Genomic DNA, 19,719 nt, shown 5'->3' on the forward strand with positions numbered 1-19,719 from the left:
AATCTGCTTTTGCAGGGCGAGCCCTGGCTTTCTTGAGGCTTTCATCAAGCATCTTTCATCTGCCGAAAGAAGTGGTATGGTATTGCATGCAGGCATCCTCCCTCAGCTACAGGCCACGCTTTGTAGGCTTCAAAAAGACTGATGCCCCTTTGAAGATGGGGGGAAGCTGAAGAATTTTTAGCGTGCTGTGTTGAGAAGAGTCACGGGTTTGCTTTCGGTAACCCTCCGTGTTTTTCGGAGTCTCTTCTCAATCTGAAGCTGCCTGGTGCGTGTTCTCAAGGGGAGGATGCTAGATGGCTGCGTTCAGGCTTCACACGTGCAATTCCCGTTTGGTCTAGCTGCTCTTTTAACACGTTTGTCCCGGAAGGTGATAATGCAACGGCTTCCCACTCGTCTGTCACTGCACTAGCTCTGTTTAACATTTCAGTGCTTGTGTGAGGACGGCCGTATATTCCTACAGATACGAGACAATCGTAAAATGAAGCTGGTGAGTCAACACTGCCAGATGGGTATGTTACAGCCTTTTGTACCACTAATGCCAAACTGCGCTGTGTCATCACGGCTGATTCTAAACTTGTATGGAGGCACAGAAACTTAATGTAAACCCAACTCTAGGTTATTACATGGTGATCTTGAGGTTTTTTAGCTAGACAGAGGAGATTGCTTGAAGTCTTTGGCAAAGGAATGATGGCAGGGACGCTGCCCTGCACAAAAATATTCTTGTTTAGGCTGTTGCCCGCTAATTGGTGCGGGCTATGTTTACAATAGCTTCTTTCAGGCTTTCTCAGCTTGCGGAATAAATCCATAAACCTGTACTTCAGGTCCCAGAACTTGAAAGTAAAACTAATAGCAGGACTTAAACACCTATCAGGTGGATTTAAGGTGCAATATTTACTGCAGTATAGAAGAGAGCACTGAAATACCTAATGTTCCCAAGCCTCTGAAAAACAGGCTGTCTCACTGTGACTGTGCATTATGGCAGTTTCTTTCCAGAGCCTTAAACAACGCTTCTCATGGTGCTGGGTAGGAAGCATTAGGTATAAGTTCAAGGCTGTGATCTGGGATGTGCTTTCCACTGTTACTTCATTTACTCTGGGCAGCTCACGAGAAGCCAAGTTTCTTGGGTTCAGACGAAAAATGGCCATCTGGAGAAACGCGACTTGGAGATGAGGATGGCCCACTGTTTATGAGGACAGCTAATACCACCGTAGCTGTCTCCTTCTCCAGCTGGACGGTGGGGTGGACTGGCTCTGGTGCCGAGGTAAGACGGGAAGCATCTGAGTTGTGTTGGTGCAGTCCAAGAGCTGTGCCGCATCCAGGCAGTACTGACCCGGGGAGTCACGGTTGTTTCCCTGCAGGCAGGAAAGGAGTAAGCCTGGCTGCGAGCTTCAGTCCGGTGACCCACATTACTTTCCTTTTTTCTTTTTTAAATAAAACTAACTAAAGTTGCAGGGAAGAACGTGGCCTGTGGAGGTCAAATCAAATGACAAATGCAGGTGTTTGGAACATCCATCATGCTGTTGTGCGTAGACCTCTTGAAGGTGTTGCAGTGCAGAGGAGTGGAAGAGCAGTGCTGGAGAGGGTATTTTGCCTTCTTGCTTGTCTCTGGTGTTGGCAGGAAAATAGAGTTATTTCTCAAGCTAATCCTATCAGCATTAATATAATGTGGATTCCTCCCTGGAAAAATCTATTCTTTTCACAGTACTTGTGTACTTGAACAGCGTTGCATTTGCACATGCCCTGCATCGTCTCTGCAGCATGTCACCTGTCTTAATTACAGTCCATGGCAGATGCTTCCAGGTGTCTCATGATAGTGGAGATGGTTGATTATAAGTTTCTTTCCTCCTCAAATTCCTTGCATTCTCAAGTGTAATTTGTTACGCTGTCTTTACAGTGCACCTTAGTGAAACTTGGAGTATGTTTTGGTTTAACATCATTCAGTCTAGCAGGCTTGTGGATCTACGGTGTCTTTGAGTTCAAATCAACATTTATTTGTGTGTTGAGGTTTTATTTCTCCCCTTCCAGATTATCAGGTGGCCACAGGTAAATATACTACAGAAAAGAAAGTGAATTCAGTAGTCTTGCATCTCCCAGTTCAGTTTTATTTTTTTGCTGGGGGGAGTGTTGTGGTTTAACCTTTGGAGGTCTTCTTCCTTTTAACTGAGTTCATCCACGCAGTCAGATAGGTCACATTAACTCTATCCCTGCCGAAACCAGGACAGGGAGAAAAGGGGGAAGAAGAGGAAGGAAAAATATAGTAGAATATTTTTCTAAATCCCCTACCCTTTTTTATTGTCAGGTTGTGCTTTATTTACATGCTGCTGATTTGAAAAGCACGGCAAGTAACACGTAGACAGGCGCGTGAAAGAATTGGAAGCACCAAGGCCTTAGTGGTAGGAACTCCTGTCACCAAGGTCTTCGGGAGAGATGGTTACACTGAAGCAAAGCTTGTGATTCAAGTTGCTGAAAGTACTCGTCAGGTCTTGTAGTTCTGGGAATGTTCCTTTGTGCTTCGCTGCGGTGTTCTTAGAACTAGGTTTTGTGCAGCAAAGGATTAACCTACTTTTCCTTTGGAGGTCTTCTTCCTTATAACTGAGTTCATCCACGCAGTCAGATAGGTCACATCCATACCTTTTGTGGGACTCCTATAGCTCTGGGAAGTCTCCAGGCTGCCGATTACATTAGCTGCATTTGTGGCACAGTGTGAATCGGGCAAGATGAAGGTGGGGAAATGAGAGTGTGAAATAATCTCTCAAGACTTACAGCTGTGTGACTGGGGAACTTCTCCTCCCTCCCACTGTAGCTCTGGCCAGGACAACAGTTAAACCCAGAGTGTTTTTCAAGGTAGGCTTTATTCAGAGAGTACTTAAGAGCCTCCAGAAAACAATGTGTACTTCAGTGTGTATCACTCCCCGCTGGATGGAAGTCATTGCCGCAGGAAGTCTTTGAAGCTGACCATGTGCTGGGATTCCAGAAAGGGGTCAGATATTTTATGTGGCTCGTGAGCTACTGCAGCTAGTGCCGATCGAACTTCTTAAGGGCTATGAAATCTCGTACCTGTGGGTTTAATGCCGTCTTGGGCTACTAGACACCCAAGTGGGCCGTTGTGAGAGGCAGATGTCTACTTGCTGCAGGGTTGCTTCTGCTCTACCTTTGGACCGTCTGGTGCTGTTCACTCTCTCTGAGTTGGGCTGACCTCTGGTTTGATTTGGTTCTCCGTATTTCATTTGCAGCTCATGATGTTGGACGACTAAGCCTTCTTAAAAACTTACTCTTTTCCAGACCACGTTGCACCCGTCAGCCAGCCAAGCCATTTCGCCTGTTTGGTGAGGACAGTAGGTTTTGCCTCCTGACAGTTGCTTGACAGTGTGCCTAGGAACAGACGATGCGTGCCCTGTTATAGCGTTACTGCTTGGCTGCTTCTGTGCTAATCAGTTAGCAGAAACTTGGATCAGGAAGAAACTGGCCTGAACTCGAGAGAGAGACACAAAAAAATGCAAATAGGTTTTTTTAATGTGTATTGGGCTGATACTTCCAGATTTCTTATTCTGAGCGTCTGAGTAATGGCAAGGTAAACAAAATGCTGGGGCAGTCATCTGTGCAGCAAGTGGATAAGCCCAGTTTTGTCGTGACTCTTGAAAGCATCCACCCACCATAACCTTTTCTCAGCAGATTTGTCGTTTTTGGCAGTGTGTGTGTTTACCTGCAGGATCGTATCTTTCCCCACACTGAGAAAAGGATGAGTGTGATAGCTGTTCTGCTTTGTGACCCCCTCACAGCCTATGGTTGGCTGTGGTAGAGGTGCAAGGTAGATTTAATGCCCCGCTCTCCCTACAGCTGTCTTCATTGCGACTCTGGACTGTACTCCTCCCTGCGAGCAGGTGGATAGGTGAGAGAGGAATGGGAAATGCACTGTCCATGCTGTGATTTTCATTCCTAACCCATTCAGTAGAGAGGACGGTTCCCTAAAGAGGGTTTCTTGTGTCACTTTTCCTAAATCTCTTCATTCTTCAGGGAAGCTGTGAATCATTCAGGGTATAGACAGACATCAAGCGTGTGATTCTTCCCAGACTTTCTCAAAGTAGACGCAGATGAAGGAAAACTAAAAACCTTATCAGGATCCTGCAGGAACCTGGAGTTAAAAGCATTGTGGAGGTGTTTCCTAAGGCCTGTAAAATCTAACTGAGCGAAATCTTGAAAAATGGGATTTCCTTCTTCGAGGGAAAAAATTAATTAAAAATACCTGGCCTCTGTAACAGTTAATCTGTTTCATATCTTCAAGAAGAAAAAAAAGAAATAATGGAAGAGAGGAAAATTGCAAAGAAGAGTTATACCATATCACAGTGTCATTATTAAATTTGTAATGAGCCAGCAATTATTTCTAGCCAAGCGTGAAGTAGCACGACAAGAATTAGCTCACACCCTGTTAGTGAGCAATCTTCAGACTGGCAAATATCCACAGCAGCACCGAGCATGATGTGATGAAAGCTCTCTGTTAGTCTCTTGCCTCTGAATGTGTGTGGACATTGATGCCTGAGGCTTTATATACCCAAGAGATGTGCTTTGAAAAACACATTAGCAAGCATTCATTTAACCTTATTAAGGAAACAGAAGTTAAATGGTTAACAAAAGCAAATTCTTAGGTGTTGTTTTCGATAATACTCAGCCCATTCTTGCATGCCTGAGGATGGAGGGAAGATGCATTTTCTTCTTCAGCCTGAACTGAAGGGATGCATATGTTTTGCCTCTGCTAAATATTTCATAGAGCAGCTCTTGGCGATTAAGACAGCACTACAGTGAAGGAATACAGTGCTTTGATATAAAACTGTCCCTTTTTTAAACCATGAGCATTGGAGAGATTTAAGGACCACCTGGTCTGTTTTCAAGAGTCTAAATAAATGCTTATGCATGTGCTCTTTCTTACCCTTACTGCTCCAGTCACCATTATGGGCTTGCCATAGAAATTGTTCCCAAGCTTTTACCACAGATTTATTCTGAGCAAGATGTTAAGTACTGAGAAGGGGGTGAGAGGGAAGAATTCAAGTGCGTGAGCTGTAGACGTTATGGTAATCTTTGTCCCTTAGCTTGCTTCTATTCTGGACAGTCACGTTTTGTAAAATTGGTTTTCTGTAGAGAAAAACTGTAGTCAAGGGGGCAAATTGGAGATGTGCAAAGTACGGATTGTATTTATTTTCAGAGCAACTCCTGACATCTCCCTGGCATTATATTGGAAGAGCAGTTCATAGAAGCATGGAGTTACACATTCTCATGCATTGAAAAAATAAATACACTTTAGGTAGGATTATAGGTTTTTAATTTTAAATAAATATTTTTTTTTGCCGTCACCTTTTATGCAGCGCTTCTGAATAATGAAAGCAAAATGAACTGTTCCAGCACGAGCCCGAAGATGTCTGGAGTTACACGTTCTCATGCATTTAAAAAATAAATATACTTTAGGTGGGATTATAGGTCTTTAATTTTAAATAAATATTTTTTTTTCCGTGACCTTTTATGCAGCGCTTCTGAATAATGAAAGCAAAATGAACTGTTCCAGCACGAGCCCGAAGATGTCTGCAGTTTATTTCCCGTCGAATGCTGCCGCTTATCAATGGATAATATGATTTATTTCTGGCTGACGGCCAATCATGCTAATTAACACAACGGTACTTCTGCTGAGACCGACCGTGCCCTGTTTTTTGCTTTTCTCTTATCTGTCTCACAAGAGGGAGTTTAAATGCCTTACGCAACTGTTTCTTATCCCTACCTCCCCAAAAAGCAACGGCTCATGATTCATCTGACCACCCTTTCCAGCCCTGTAGTTATTTCTTGCCCCCCACTGCACCCACTGGCAAAGACTGCTCCTCCGCAGGCGTTCTCCAGCAGTTTTTGCCTCTGCTCCCTCAACCTGCTCACTCCTCTTGAACCTGTGTTGCGTTGTCTGATGCTAACTACCTGGTGCCAACCTGCAGTTGAGGGTGTAGACCAGATCTGGCCTATCTTGTCAGTGTTTTCAGTACTGTGAGTCAGTCTCTCTTGATTTATTTTAGGGAAAATACTGATGGATGGCGATTTTGGCATTGCATAGCTTACAGGTTTGTTGTTAAAAAAAGGATACTTGGCATTGGATGTGGATGGGTTCGTAACCTTAACGAAGAACAAATCTGGGCTTGCCGCCAGTAGTCTGTTGGACTGGAGTGCAGCGGTGCGGAGTGCCCAGCTGAGGTATGGAAAGGCGGTTCTTGTCGTGCTGAGAAATCATCTCAACAGGATGATTTCACCAGGATTTTCAGGGTGAAAGTGCAGCGAAGTGGACATACTTCCCTGCATCGCAGCAAGGTTTGCATGTTTCTTTCTAAGAATCCCTGTCGCAATTGGTGACCGGTTGCTTACAGGAGCAATTGCCCTTGGTTCTTCAAGGATGTATTTGTCCCCATCCCCCTTTTTCTGCCTTCACTGTTTCCTGTTTTCAGCTGTTTCTCATTGACTTCTGAGCCTGTCATGTACCGTTGTAGAGCGATGCCGTTGTGCAGTCTGCTGCTGAATATGCCCTCCATCAAAACGAGGGATTTTGCTTTTGTTTGGTATCAGCTTCAACGAAAGATTTCATTGTGGATGCTTGGCAGTGGCTTTTCTCAGGACAAGTGACATCTTGCTCATTAGTCAGGCTGTCACTGAGGAAGGCAGCGTACCAGGTGGTGTTCATCTTCCTCTCTAGCTCCAGCTAGCTGTGCGTGCAAGCCTGTGCTCTTGTTATTAAAGGGGCAATAAAGAAAGAAAAGTTCATAAAAACCCAATAATCAATGAAGAGGAGGGAAACAATCTAGAGAGAGTAAAAACATGCATTAAACAGTTCCCCGAGCAGGGCCTGATCTCATCTTACACAGTTCAGTAGCAAAAACTCCTGTTAACGGAGAGTTAAGGAGTTCATGTGTGTGGAGGCAATGAAGACAACAGACAGGGTGGCCTTATGCCTGTGGCCTTATGCCTGTGGAATGCCTTCTTTCACAGAGCAAGAGAGAATTAGCTGTAATTCTCCTCAGCTTGTTTTGCGTGGGGTACGCTTTGTTGTCACTGTAAAAAAACCCATCATTTTTAGAGCATGTGTGACCCAGTGAACAGTAAGGACCACGTTACTTAACTCAACTGCTTCAACTCTCCCTCCCACGCTGTCACTCTTGATCTGTCCTGATAATCAATTGCCGTCCCAGTGCGTGTCTTGGAAACAGTTAAAACTACAATTATAGGCACATGTAATTTTTTCTTTAGGTAGTGGGTGTGCTAGAGGAGATTATTACTTTCATTGTGGTGTACACAGATGGAGGGATGAGCACAGGAAGGTCTTTCTTTGCGTCTTCCCTACTTGTCCAGCAGTAATCTTGCTGGGAGTTACAATCTGAAATTACAGTGGGAGGTTTTGGTTTTTAAAATATTTGTTACTACCTGGGTTTTCTGTTGTTGTTGTTGTTTGTTTTTTTAGTCAGCCAGGAAAAGTAAGCCAGTTCTGGCGTATTTCAAGGTGAAACGGTTGCGTGTTACATTTTTCTGCACACTGTCCAGACAGTCAAATGTGCTGATAATGCAGATAATGACTGGACAGATGTAATCCCCAAGTCAAATGGTAAAAAGAAAAAATGTACTGCTCTAGGAGTTGCTGTTTTTCAGGTGTGATACCAACCTGTCACAAGGTAGTACCCCCATCCACCCCAATATTTCCTTCCAGCACTTGTTCCCTTTCCTTCTAATCACTTAATAGAGGAACTTCTTTCACTGTAGGATGCTTAGACTGACCTTTTGGGAAAACTCTACTTCTCCATTTGCCAGGGCCTTGAGATCTGTTCTGCTGCTATACCTGCTGCTGCAGCCTTCTACCGACACTACCCTTCAATGCAAATATTGTTGTTGAACCGACTGTTTGATTGAAATTCCCCCTTTCTTGCCAGACACGCTGATTGTGTTCATGCGTCTGTGCCAATCACTTCTGCAAATGAACTTTTTCCACCTGTCCTTCAGGAGGTGGGCAGTCGTATTTAATGGAGTGATGTGTGTGTTCTTTACGCACACTATCTGTTCCTATCATGAATCCAGTTATTACTGTATTTTGGTTCATCAAAGGTGAGTTCCTCAAGATAGTCCCCCCTTTTGGGGCACAGACAGGAAGAAAAGCCTCTGTGTGTTACCTGATTAACACATGGGGAGGAGGAATGCTAAACACTGCTTTACAGAAAGTTTGTTATAAAATAGAGAGGAAATAAGGCAAAAGACGGATGGTATGAAGCGTTTAAAAAACTGTCTTTTATTACATTTAACCTATCAAAAGCGGTCACAGAGACCTCTTTCCTTAAAAGAAGCACACAAATACATATATCATCTTTGCCCTTTTCAGGATATTTTAAGCCTAATTTTGTTTTCAAGCCTGTAATTTCTGTGTGCCAAAGTCAATTAATTTAATCATTTGTAACAGAAGGCAACACGGAGCCCGTGTATTCAAGTAAAATACTAAGCTGTTACATACCTTTTGCTGCCGTTAATTTCAATTTGTTTGGTCATAAAATTACCACCTTGTTAAATCCTGACAGCTACCAGTGAACCAGAGGCTCTTGAAACAATACTAGAGGGCATTAAGACAGCCTGCGAAATCCCTTTTTCTGCAGGCCTTTCCTAATCATTTTTGTTCAGTAATGAAGTCTTTGTTCACAAAGATTAATGGCTCTGCAGGACTTTTGCAGGGGTTCCCTTCCCCCTTGGAAGGAAGGAGAGAACCAGTTTATTAATCTACTGCACAGGGAGCTGAGATTGACGATGGGGACATAAAGGGCTGTATTTTCTGGGAGCTGTATGAGAGATTACTGTGCTTGGATCCACAGTAACAATAGTAGGATTCGAGGCGCATGATTCCTTGCTTTGCACTTTGAAAGGCTACCTCCTAAATATCTAGCTTGGAATTGGAGATACCTATATATTTGCTGAAGTGGCTTGCAAAATTGCTCTAGAGTGTATTATTGCCTTCAAGAAGTAGAAATAGAGTTACGTTTCACCCGGTACAGTACTTCCGAGGGCCTGTTGCAAATGGCTTTTATTGAAGGATATTTTCTTTCTTTGCTGAATCAGCTGGCTGAGTTGCAGTGATTTTCATGCCCTGATGTTTTTTTGTTAGAAATGGGATAAAAGGCTTAGCTTGTCTTGTTCATTCTGCCCTGGTTAGATACAGTTAACATGAAAGCATTTGGCCCAACATAGCCTGCATTTCAGCAGCACGACAGGATGAATTTGAAATTATGCATCCTGCTGGCAATATTACTTCATCATTTGACATATCTATGTTAGGACTACAGAGGATATTCCTTCCTCCTCTTGAAAATGTAAAAAAAAAGCTCAAAAGGCCAGCAGTGTTTCCTAGAGGGTATACTCAGGCAATGCTCTGCAGGGAATGCTTTGTAATATATGCACTGGATTAAGTCAGTTTAATGGCCAATTGCAAATCTGTTAATTTTTTTTTTTTCAGGCTGTGGTTCTGCGCACTCTCGCTGACAGCGGTTGCCTTCAGTTCTGCAGTCTTCAGTGTTTGATGTTGACTGCTAAAGTCCTGGCAGCTTTCTCTGGTTCAATTCCCAAACAAGCAGCATCATTTTGAGGAGGTAGAACATAACCTCCTTGGTGCTCTTGGAGTCTTAGGTACACCTGCCCGCTTTGCACGTACACCGGAGCATTGCACAGTGGAGACTGTGACTCCTGCTGCTCCAGAGATAGCCATTATATGGTAATAAATGCTGTAATTAAAGCCGTGATCAAGTTTAGGTTAAATCAATCCCTTACCTCCCTTCTTTTCAGCAGCTGTTCAATCAAACACTCTGGGTTTGGTGTCCATTCAGAAGTCATTTTTGGGGAGGACGTTTGAAATTTGCCAGGTGGCAGGTTAGGAACTGTTTGAGTAAAGGGGAAAAAAACCAGCAGGAGGAACGCAAATGTTTTTCTGGATGCTAAGGAGAATTGCTGGTGTGTGCGGTTCGTCAAACTTAACACACAATTTGGCAGCAAAAGAAAGTGGAAGAAAAAAACCACTTTCTCGTTTAATGATCATCTCCCCTGTGTGCCCTTTCCAAGCTTATTGCAGCCAAGGCATGTGCGCGAGAGGTTTGTTCATGGCCCGATGGCATCAGCGGGATCAGGCATGGATCAGCAGCGCTGCCATTTCTTGGCTGGCTCAGCTGAGCCACCGTGGCATCGGCTGCTTTTCAGGCCTTAAGATCAGAGCACACGATGCCAGAAGGGTGTAAGAAAGGCTGGTCCCAATGCCAGTAAATTTGCAGTCCGGGCAGACACAGGATGGGAAGGGCAGTGCAAGCACTGAAACATCTTGCCTGAGATCGCAGTAGTCATCTGCAGAAACGGGAATTGAGCGTAGGTCTTCTAGGTTTTTCTCTTTCCTCTCTTTTTTTGCTCCCCTCCTACCCTAAGCTGCTGACCGGGGAAAATCCCTGTTCTCTGCAAGGATCCAGTGTGTGTTATCATACCATTTATTCTCCTGACCCCCGTTTTTATGCCTTTTTCGTAACAGCACGGTGCAGGCTTTAGTTTTCCACAAGGGAGATTTTTTTTTTCTGCTCCGTGTGTGATAAAGCCCTTAAACCTTGCTGTAAGATGTCAGTGCTTAAAGTTTACGTGAGTTCAAGGGAAGACTGGACAAATTCACAGAGCAGAAAGCCATGAGAATTACTAAATGCAGAAACATGACTTCTGACTTGGAAAGTCACTGAACTGTAAGCTGCGTGGGTGGTGTTTTTGGAAGAAGTATCATTTTCTGTATTTGTATTCTCAGCTGTCTGATTTTGGCTGTTGTCAAAAGCGAGCTCCTGGGTGAGATGGCTCTTTGCTCTCACTGCGTGCAGTGGTGTTAAAATTGCAACCCCTTCCCTTCTAGTAATTGTTTTTACTATTAGTTGTTCACCCCGTCCTTTTATAGATGGACCTGACATGTGAAGAAAGTTTGCAAAGAAGCTGCAGGCTGTTTTGGGCGAGGTTTACCTGCTCCTGCCACATTGTTGGTGCTTAAGAAAATGTTTTTAAAACAAGTCGAGGAAAAATGGAGCTGTGCAAAAATGCCTCACCGTAAGCATTCACACCCTTCATTTCTTAACGCCTGTTAATGTTGTTTTAAGAGCAGGCTGCGTTGTCCATGGTTAAGTGGTCGGAGCCTCTGGGTGCTTTCCTCCAACGGTGCTGTATGGTTTTGGGTGTGGGTTTTCTTACCTGAGGCTTCATGGTATCAAAGTGTGAAACAACTGTGTATTGCCAGGTACCGCTATTTTCTGGGAGGTCTCTTGTGTTTGATTAGATAAGAGGTGCCTTGTTATTAAAGTCCTGAAAAGAGGAAATAATTTATGATCTCACTTCAAAAGAAAAGAAAAAGAAAAGGAAACCAAGTTCCTGCTTGTGTTGACTGTGGGTAAAAGCTTAAAAATGGAACCAACTTTGTACCCTGCAGGCCTCAGGAGAAAGCCAATCTTCTAGTTTGGGGGACGTTGTTAAAATTGTGGGGTTTAATCTTTTTTTTTTTCTTTTCAAAATTCTCTATTGGTTTACAGAGGGATGTTGAATACAAGTTATACTTTTATTAAAGAGGGCTTGATTATATGGAAGGAAGTATAGTCTTTAGGCTCTCTCTGGTTGGGGTAATGTTTTCAAGTTGTGTATGTTCCCAGATAATAAAACTGAACACAGCACTGAGAGAGAAACTCAGAACTTTTTATTCTCCCTCCTCCTTTCTCCTCCACTTCTTCTGGTGCTGATTTTATGACCGGATTAAAAGTTCCTGGTTTTTACAACATAACCATAAACATAATTTAAAATTACTACTGCCACGGAAAAGATGAAATACAAAGTATCATAGCTGGAAAAGTCCTTGGATGTTGCTTAGGTTTTGGACATAAGTGCGAAAGGGGGGAATGTGTGCGTGAGAGAGAGCGAGAGCAAGTGTTAGTGTGATCTTCCAAGTGTCCGTTATTTATTGGTGCGAGTATTGAACACATGCTTAACATACTACCTGACATTTTCAAGCTTGTGTCACATACCTGCTTATATAAATGTAAAAAGCATTTAAAACAGAATTGGAGCAGAAAAGTCATAAATTAAAAGACACAACATTGGAACAGCTCTCTATTTAAATCCCGTTTGTTTTGAAAAAATGCATTTGAAATTTTGACAAACAATAGGAAGGCTTAAGCATATTGTAATTTTTAAAAAGCATGTACATTAATGAGGAAAACCAATCAGGATGTATTTACAACCATTTTTTAAAAGTCAATCTGTTGAGCTTCTGGATTTTTTTCAATAAATCTATGGAACAAGTGCAGTGCTAAATCTGTTTCTGGCAATGGTAGCCCTCTATTCAGGGACCAAGGAAATAATTATTAATTTCAGTGTATTCAAGCAGTTTGTCCTTTTTCCTTTAAAGCTAAGGGTTAAAAAGCATGGGAAAACCCACTTTCTTTCAATGACAAAAACTGGGCTGAGATCTACTAGGTCTAAAAACTTAGTGTGATGCAGCTATGTTACCTTTAATTGTTGCTTTTAAATGCAAAATGTTCTCCTAAAATTCTTTTCCTTAAATACTCATCACAGAGGAAGTTATTTAACTAATAAAGAGTCCTTTAGAGATAGTACTGCTGTTAATTTTTCATTGTAGAAGTGCTGATATGAATTGATTAGAAAGGGGGAGGAATCTGTAAGAATCGGAATAGAAACGTGGTAAACTACGGTCCCTTAAGTGGTTATAGGTAGCAGTGTTTCTTCCAGTCAGGGAAAAAAAATGAAGTGCGGTGTTTAGTATGAAGGATGCATTTGACTGCAGATGGATCTACTTGAACGGTGACCAACCAAAAGGCATTAACCTTTATAGAGGAACACTGCTGCAGAAAAGCAATTGGCCTGTTGGTCTAAATAAAGATTTCTCTATGCTGATTTAAATCTTGATTAGAAATAATGATTTTTAAGAATTGTTTTAATTCATCTACCCTGTTTTCTCTGTGCATTCGATTCATTTGAGGCCTTTCCTAGTGACTGCTTTTGTGTCTGTATGAAAGATAGGATAAAGTTTACAACAGCACCTAAGTAATTTAAGAGTATCTTAGAATATCATAGTCTTGCCATCCCTGAAATAGCTTAGGACTACTGGGAAATTTTATTTGTACACTTTTGATTTTTACAAGGCTGGTACAACTGGTGAAAGACTTAACAGTTAGAAAATGTAGGAAAGCATCACACTTGTTTTCATTTGTGTAACTTTTTAATTCCCTAGTTGGAAGAAGGGGAAAAACAGTTCCCCATTCCTGAAACAGCATGTTAATGTGTTGTTAAGCTGTACGCTCTGCCTTGGCCGCTCTGTTCTCTCCTGGAAGTGTAGGGCTAAAAGTGTTTCCACTGAGATGAGCTGAATTTCTATTTGGTTTCAGAGATCGAGCCGTTCCTATGTTGTTCTGCTTGTGGGCATGCTGGAATAAGCCCATTAAAAGCCCATTTTTGAGGGGTTTTTATTGTATGTGAGCACATATCAGGTTTGAAAACATACTCGGCAGCAGCAACAGCTCCCTATTGCAAAAGATAAAACATAAAGTCTAAACCCGAATGGACACCAGGAATCCTTTATGTGTCTCTGAATTACTTTCATCTCTTCATTGCTCCACTAATGGATATCCCCACAGACCACGTAGCGCGCTCTCAGCTTCCCTTATGTTTGGGTTTATTCTGCCAATTGCCTGGTGCTGTCAACTGATCGTGGAGCAGAAATGATAAATGAAAGCAGTGTTACTGAGCTGCCAAGTCTCCTCACTTGGCAGCTGGTGGGTGATGCTGGTAATTGTCACCAAAAGCCTAATTGCTCTGGGCTCAGCCTACGATTTCAACAAAGCAGCCTGGTATTCCTCCTCCGGGACATGCGATACCTGCCTTTCCTCAGTTGTCTCCGGCAGAGGACGACTTGTGAAGTAAATCCAACCCGGCGCTCATGTCGGGGAGCGCTCGGGCTGGGTGCTGTGTTGGTGCATCGCTCCCAGCGGAGCGGCAGGCCCCCCCCCCGCGGTGTGTCCTCCCCGCTCCCCAAAGGGAGAGTGCCGCTCTCGCATGCATCTGGCGGCCCTGGGGGCAGAGCAGCCCTTTTGAAAGTTAATGGCATGAGTTTTACTGGTTTCTCATGAAAGCAGGAAAGGTAGTTAGTAGGGTACATGATAAGCAATAACAACCACCTTGTTCTTGGCATGACGGTAAAAATGTCAAGCTTGATTCCTGGCTAATATTAAGGCTTCGGCTGTAGACTGCTGGTTTTGCCCTGCTTAGTAATTGCAGCAATACCACCAACCAGATGACTGGCTTTACAAGTCTGGCGTGCTACAGAGGACGGTCCAGCATCCAGTGACATTTTATGGATTGACTGAATATTTTCATGAAGCTGTGAGAAATGGAAAGGCGGCTGTGGGGAGGACACAAACCAACTGTTGTAGGCTTCTTATTTCCACAGTCACTGCACGAGAATAGAGCACGGATTGTTATCTAGTGTGATGATATCCCATGTTAAGCGGCATCTGATCAAATTACTGAAGCTTTTTGCGTATTAATAGCAGACTCCGATTATTTTTGATTTGTTGGGCTTGGGTTTTTTTTGCCGAGGTAGAGGAAGAACAGGTGCAGCAGCCGTATGAAGTTATGATAGCCGGTCGAAAAAGCCATGGTCAAAGAGATTTAGGTCTTTCTGTGCTCCGGTTAATATGACGGTGTGGCAACAGCAAACCATGAGCGCTCACAGCTGCTCTGGGCTCCTGCTTCCGCGCTGTGTCTGCTCTTTGTCTCTTTAGCTTATTGTTTGCTTCAGCCCTCCTTTGCTTTTACTGCTGGTTGCTTTCTTGCCTCCTTCTCTTCTTAGCCTTTTCTCAATGTGCAGCTCTTTTTGCTCTCTCTCCTGCCTTTTTCTAAATCCTCATCAGTATTCTCCAAACCCAGTACGTGCTTGCGCTTTGCTCCTGTGTCTTGGGTTTTATTTTGTTTCGTCTTGTGTCTGGGTGCCTGCAAGCTCTAAAGGTTTCTGAGCATATCTTTCTTTTTTGGCCTCTGTTCCGCAAACCGACCAAGTAATGTAGATATCTCTTCTTGCAGCGTGGCGTTTTAAAATTCAGTTGAATTAGGTATCGTTTCTTAAAAAAAGCAAAAAATTAATAAATTGCAATGGCACTACTTGGCAATTAAGGAGTGCTTTCTGCCTTCAGAGTGCTCCGTGCACAGTATTTCATTATTTATACTGTTAATTATATTAGTACTTGTAAGGAAAAAGCCCCTTAAATTGTCGTTGATGAAAGTACACTCTTAACAGGATAAGAATTCAGTGCTTAAATTGTAGCAGATAATTTCTCCACTGAGGTACAGTGCCTTGGAGAAGATGCAAGGCGGATTTACAGCACTTCTTTAAGTGTCTAGTGAAAAGTCTTGCTTTATCTTTTAAACAGTAATACCTGGGAGCTTTAAAGTGTCTTTGTAAGTGCTGGATGAACAGTAACGAAGCCTTACAGCCTGCAGGACAGGTAGGTGGGATCCTCATTTTGCAGCAGGGTGATTAGTATCTCGGTTCCTATCAGCAGAGTGACTTAAGAGCCTTTCTTACAATACTGGGGCTTCTCTGTCACTTCTGAGCATGTCACCCTAGCTTGGGCAGACCAAGGTCTCACAGTTAGCTAAGGGCAAAACTGGGAAGAACATTCTTAAGCTGTTGGCCCATGTTTGGTAGCCTTAGCGGTAGCCATGTTTGAAATGAAAAAGCCAAAAAGAAAAATAAAGTACTAGCAGTCTGCGTTCTCCAGGTCGTAAGAGCTCTACATATGTACCAATAAATCTTCTTATGCTTTTCTGTATTAGCAGCTGTTAGCTACACACTTCATGTAAACAGGGAACACATTAAAATTAGTTTGAAATGTGATCCTAAAATAGTCAGCACCCAGGAATACCACCGAAAGTAATTGTTGCAATAACCTCCTTGTTCTTTTATGGATTTCCACCATGTGTATGAAGCACATGTGCTGCTTTTGTCTCCCATCTCAAAGGAATTAAATGGCCTTGCACTTCAAATTGCTGATAGCCAGAGCGTTGCATTTTGCTCAATTTACTGTGACTGTAACATTCAGACATTCGGTAGCATTACAGAGAATAAAACCCCCACCTTTCTGTAGAGAAGTCAGTAAACTTAATTGTCGTCAGACTTTTCAAATTTGAGTTTGGGAATCTTTAAGATTCCCACAGCCGGGAATCTTAAGCTAAATGTTGAACTGTCAAAAGAGCTGAACACCAAGACCCGTGAACTGCATGGAAGACTCTTGTATCTGAAAAATCAGGCAGTAGTTTCCTGACTATTAACTAGATTCTGAAGTCTTAAAACCTCTGCAGAGATGTGCCGATTTTGATCTGATACCTGGCAAATGGAAATCACTGATGCGTGCAGATGCTTCCAGGCAATCCATGCTGGGTGGATTTAGAAAAAGCTGATTTGAGCCCGCAGATAGGAGTCAGCCTGCTTAGACTGTAATAGAAAATAGGGGAGGGAGAAGGCCAAAGAGAGGGTTTTCTTATCAGAAACTTGAGCGTTTAAGTCTCAGAATGTGAGTAAGGGTAGCTCTGTGCTGATCTCTTGCCATGTCCTTTGGCCAATATTCCACCATGGAAATATTTCTTTTTTTTAAATAAAGGAGAGAGGCCACAGGGTGAAGGTGTAGGAGAGCCGAGCGATGAGGCACTCAGTCTGCTCTCTCCCTTTCCGCTCCCTGTACCCAGTGCTTACCCCGTGGCTGGCTTCTGAGACAGCAGCCTCACCCTGCAGTGAGCTGCCAGTTTTAAAATGCAGACTGCTTTTCAGCGTTGACATCGTTCTCGCACAGATTTTCTCCTTTTTCACCCACTGTTTTGGGATTCTCCTTCCAGCTGGAAAAAAAACAAGCGAAGGAATAAATCAATAGATATATCAAATGGTTTCGTCAAACAGATTAAATGTCACTTTTTGCCAGTGGAAAAATGTTAGGAGTTCTGGGTATTATCATGGTTTTAGGAGTCTTAGGGTGGATCTGAGTATGATAAAGCTTTGTTAAAGAGAGCAGAATGAGTTAGCTATGGCGTGTGCGTTAGCTAAAGCTTGACGCACACGTAACTTAACCTGAATTTATTCTGTAACTGTACTGTAAGTCTGCTGGCAGAGATGAAGTCAAGGTTTCTGTTCTACAGCTGCAGCCGTGTGTATGCGAGAGGAGAACCAGCTGTATTACCAGAGCAGAAAATACCGTCTCTCTTTGTCTTGTTGATATCTTGCCCCAAGGGGCTGTACACTTTCTGCCGTCTCTTGCTGTTACTAAGGTTAGTGTTGCCACCATCATTACATTAACAGAATCTCCCTAAATTTCTGATGCTGCCAGAGTGCTCGTTGCCTGCGCGTGTACTTTGCCATGAGAGAAGAGCAGGGTTTGATATGAACGAAATGCTTTTGTAAAGCAGTGAAGAGACACAAGGATTTGTTAGCAGTATTTCTGGTTATCCCACTGTTTGCAGGTTTGCACTCTTGATCCGGTGTCACAGGGTAAGCCGTTTTGTTTTGACAAAAAGCACAGTTTCAGAGGGGAGGCAGCCGGCCTTTTCTACTCGACGGTCGGCCCTGGATGCAGGACGGGTCAAAGAAGAGAAAACCTCTACCAGTGCCCTTTTTCAGTCACACAGGCGTGGTGAAACCTTGTCAGACAGCTATGAATCGCCTCTCCCCGTGGCTTGCGCAGGCTGGCGTGTAGTACATCACATTAAGTTTTCAGAAGAGCGCAGCACCCGGCAGCTTCTGCGTAAGTGTCTGAGCAAGTGGCCAGATTTTTCAAGACTTTTTTGCTCTCGTTAAGCAGTCAAATGGGCCTTTAAGGCACATTTGAGTGTTTTATCATTATGCTTAACAGTTTTAGTAGTTAGCCCTAAATGTGTTCTTAGTAGCAAACTGTTAATCATCCTTTCATATCTTCATTTGCCTAAGTCGTACTTTGCACTGTGAGTAAATTGACTTATTGGAGTAAATCACTACGTCATGTAAATGAGTAGCAAAATCTGGTCTTCTTTCAAATCAATTAAGAATGAGGCTTAATGGCTTGGATAGCAGCTGTCTGTACTACACAGGAAAATTTCCTGTATGCCGTAAATTTAGACTAGTATAGGCACAGTGGTTGTCTAACGGAGAAGAGTTTTTCAGATGAGAAACTGGTCTTCCTCCTTCCTTTTTCTTTTGGTGGATTTAACTGAAGGCTTTTAAAAACAGATAAACAAATACGAACGTAGCAACTGTATCCTTCAGATTACCTCAGTACGTAGTTACTGGTTGCTTTTTTAAGCTGCCAGAGAAAGGATACTTGGCATGGGTGAAGGGACACTGCAGAGGAGCTGAGTGCAGGCGAGACATTTTCATAGGAAAGGGGGTGGCAGGCAGAGGAATTAGTGTGACAGGCAGACTTGGCTGCTTCTCTGGGATGCTGCTGATGCTGTTTGATGTCCGGATGGCTGGAAGTCGGTGTTCAGGAGTAAAGAGAAGGAAGGCTTTGTTTTCCAAGCATCCTACCGAAAGTAATGAGTCCCAAGTGGCTGCTCAGGCCTTGGAGAAACTGGCGGGAGAGGAGGAGAAGTCTGGCAAGTGTCCAAGCAACTGGATGAGGGCCTGAGCTGCCTTAGGAAAGCATGGGGGTGGCGTGGGATCATGACCTCAGTGCAGAAGGAATGGAAAGGGGTCAAGCAGGGGTGGTGAAAACCCTTGCGAATTAGCTGCAGGTGTTCCAGTTGGGTGCACTGATTGAGTGGTGGCGATGGCTATTTCCAAATTTTTTGGACTGTCTGCTTGGTCAGAGTCCCCTTCATGACGTTTTGGAATAAATGTGACCAGGTAGAGCCTGTTCATACCTGGCCATGCATTCAGCATTTTTGACTAAATCAATTTAATTGCATCTTGGGCTCTTCAGACCTTTCCTTCCATCTTGCAGCCTAATGTAATGAGCACAGTTTACGTCCTGGTTTTGACATGAGAACTTTTTATTTCTGTGATCCTGCAGACTGAAAATTTTGGATGTTATATTCAACAGCTCATTTGGATTCAAGCATGTCAGTATTTACCTGCGTTCCCCATCAGCTCACGGGGTGCTGTATGGTGCCACAGCTGTGTGTCCAGGAGCGGGTTAGCCTCAAAGCTAGCTCAGCTGCCTCAGCACGAGCTGGGATCGTAGCAGCAGCAGCTGCAGTTTGGACAGTCTGAACTTGATTATAGAGAAGTTTCCCAGAGATGCTATAATCACCTTGAGGTTATTGGAGGTTATGTCCTATCGATTATCTTGCCATTGGAGTTGATTATTTGCCGCACGTTGCCTTGTCTTTCAACTGCGTGTTTGAAGTTATTGAACGAATAGTACCAAAGCTGTGCCTGGTAAGTGTGTGGGAGGGAGGGGTGGCCTGTTGCAGACTTTATACTCTTCCAGTCTTGTCTATGTTGAGCTATTTGAGCCGTTGGCTGTTGCGTAAAATAGCACACGCCTTGTGCTATATGGGTCTAATTTAAAACTTACGTTTATTTGCAGAATAACACAATTTGGAAGCCAGATTCTTGCCAAGACTGCCGTTGCCATAGCAATATTGTCACCTGTGAACCTACTGTCTGCAAACACCCTCAGTGTGACTTTCAGAAGG

General features: G+C 43.3%; 1 protein-coding gene across 1 annotated transcript in view; it reads left to right on the forward strand.

Moving 5' to 3' along the window:
• Positions 1-11,630: 11,630 nt before the first annotated feature.
• Positions 11,631-19,719, forward strand: part of FRAS1 (Fraser extracellular matrix complex subunit 1) — a 120,467-nt gene continuing 112,378 nt past the window's right edge. The window contains exons 1-2 of the mRNA XM_009319876.1: positions 11,631-11,669; positions 19,611-19,718. Of these exons, the coding sequence (XP_009318151.1) occupies positions 11,631-11,669; positions 19,611-19,718 (147 nt within the window). The remainder of the gene's footprint in view (positions 11,670-19,610; position 19,719) is intronic.

The sequence above is a fragment of the Pygoscelis adeliae genome, unplaced genomic scaffold, assembly GCF_000699105.1.
Source record: "Pygoscelis adeliae isolate BGI_AS28 unplaced genomic scaffold, ASM69910v1 Scaffold293, whole genome shotgun sequence".
Taxonomy (NCBI): Eukaryota; Metazoa; Chordata; class Aves; order Sphenisciformes; family Spheniscidae; genus Pygoscelis; species Pygoscelis adeliae.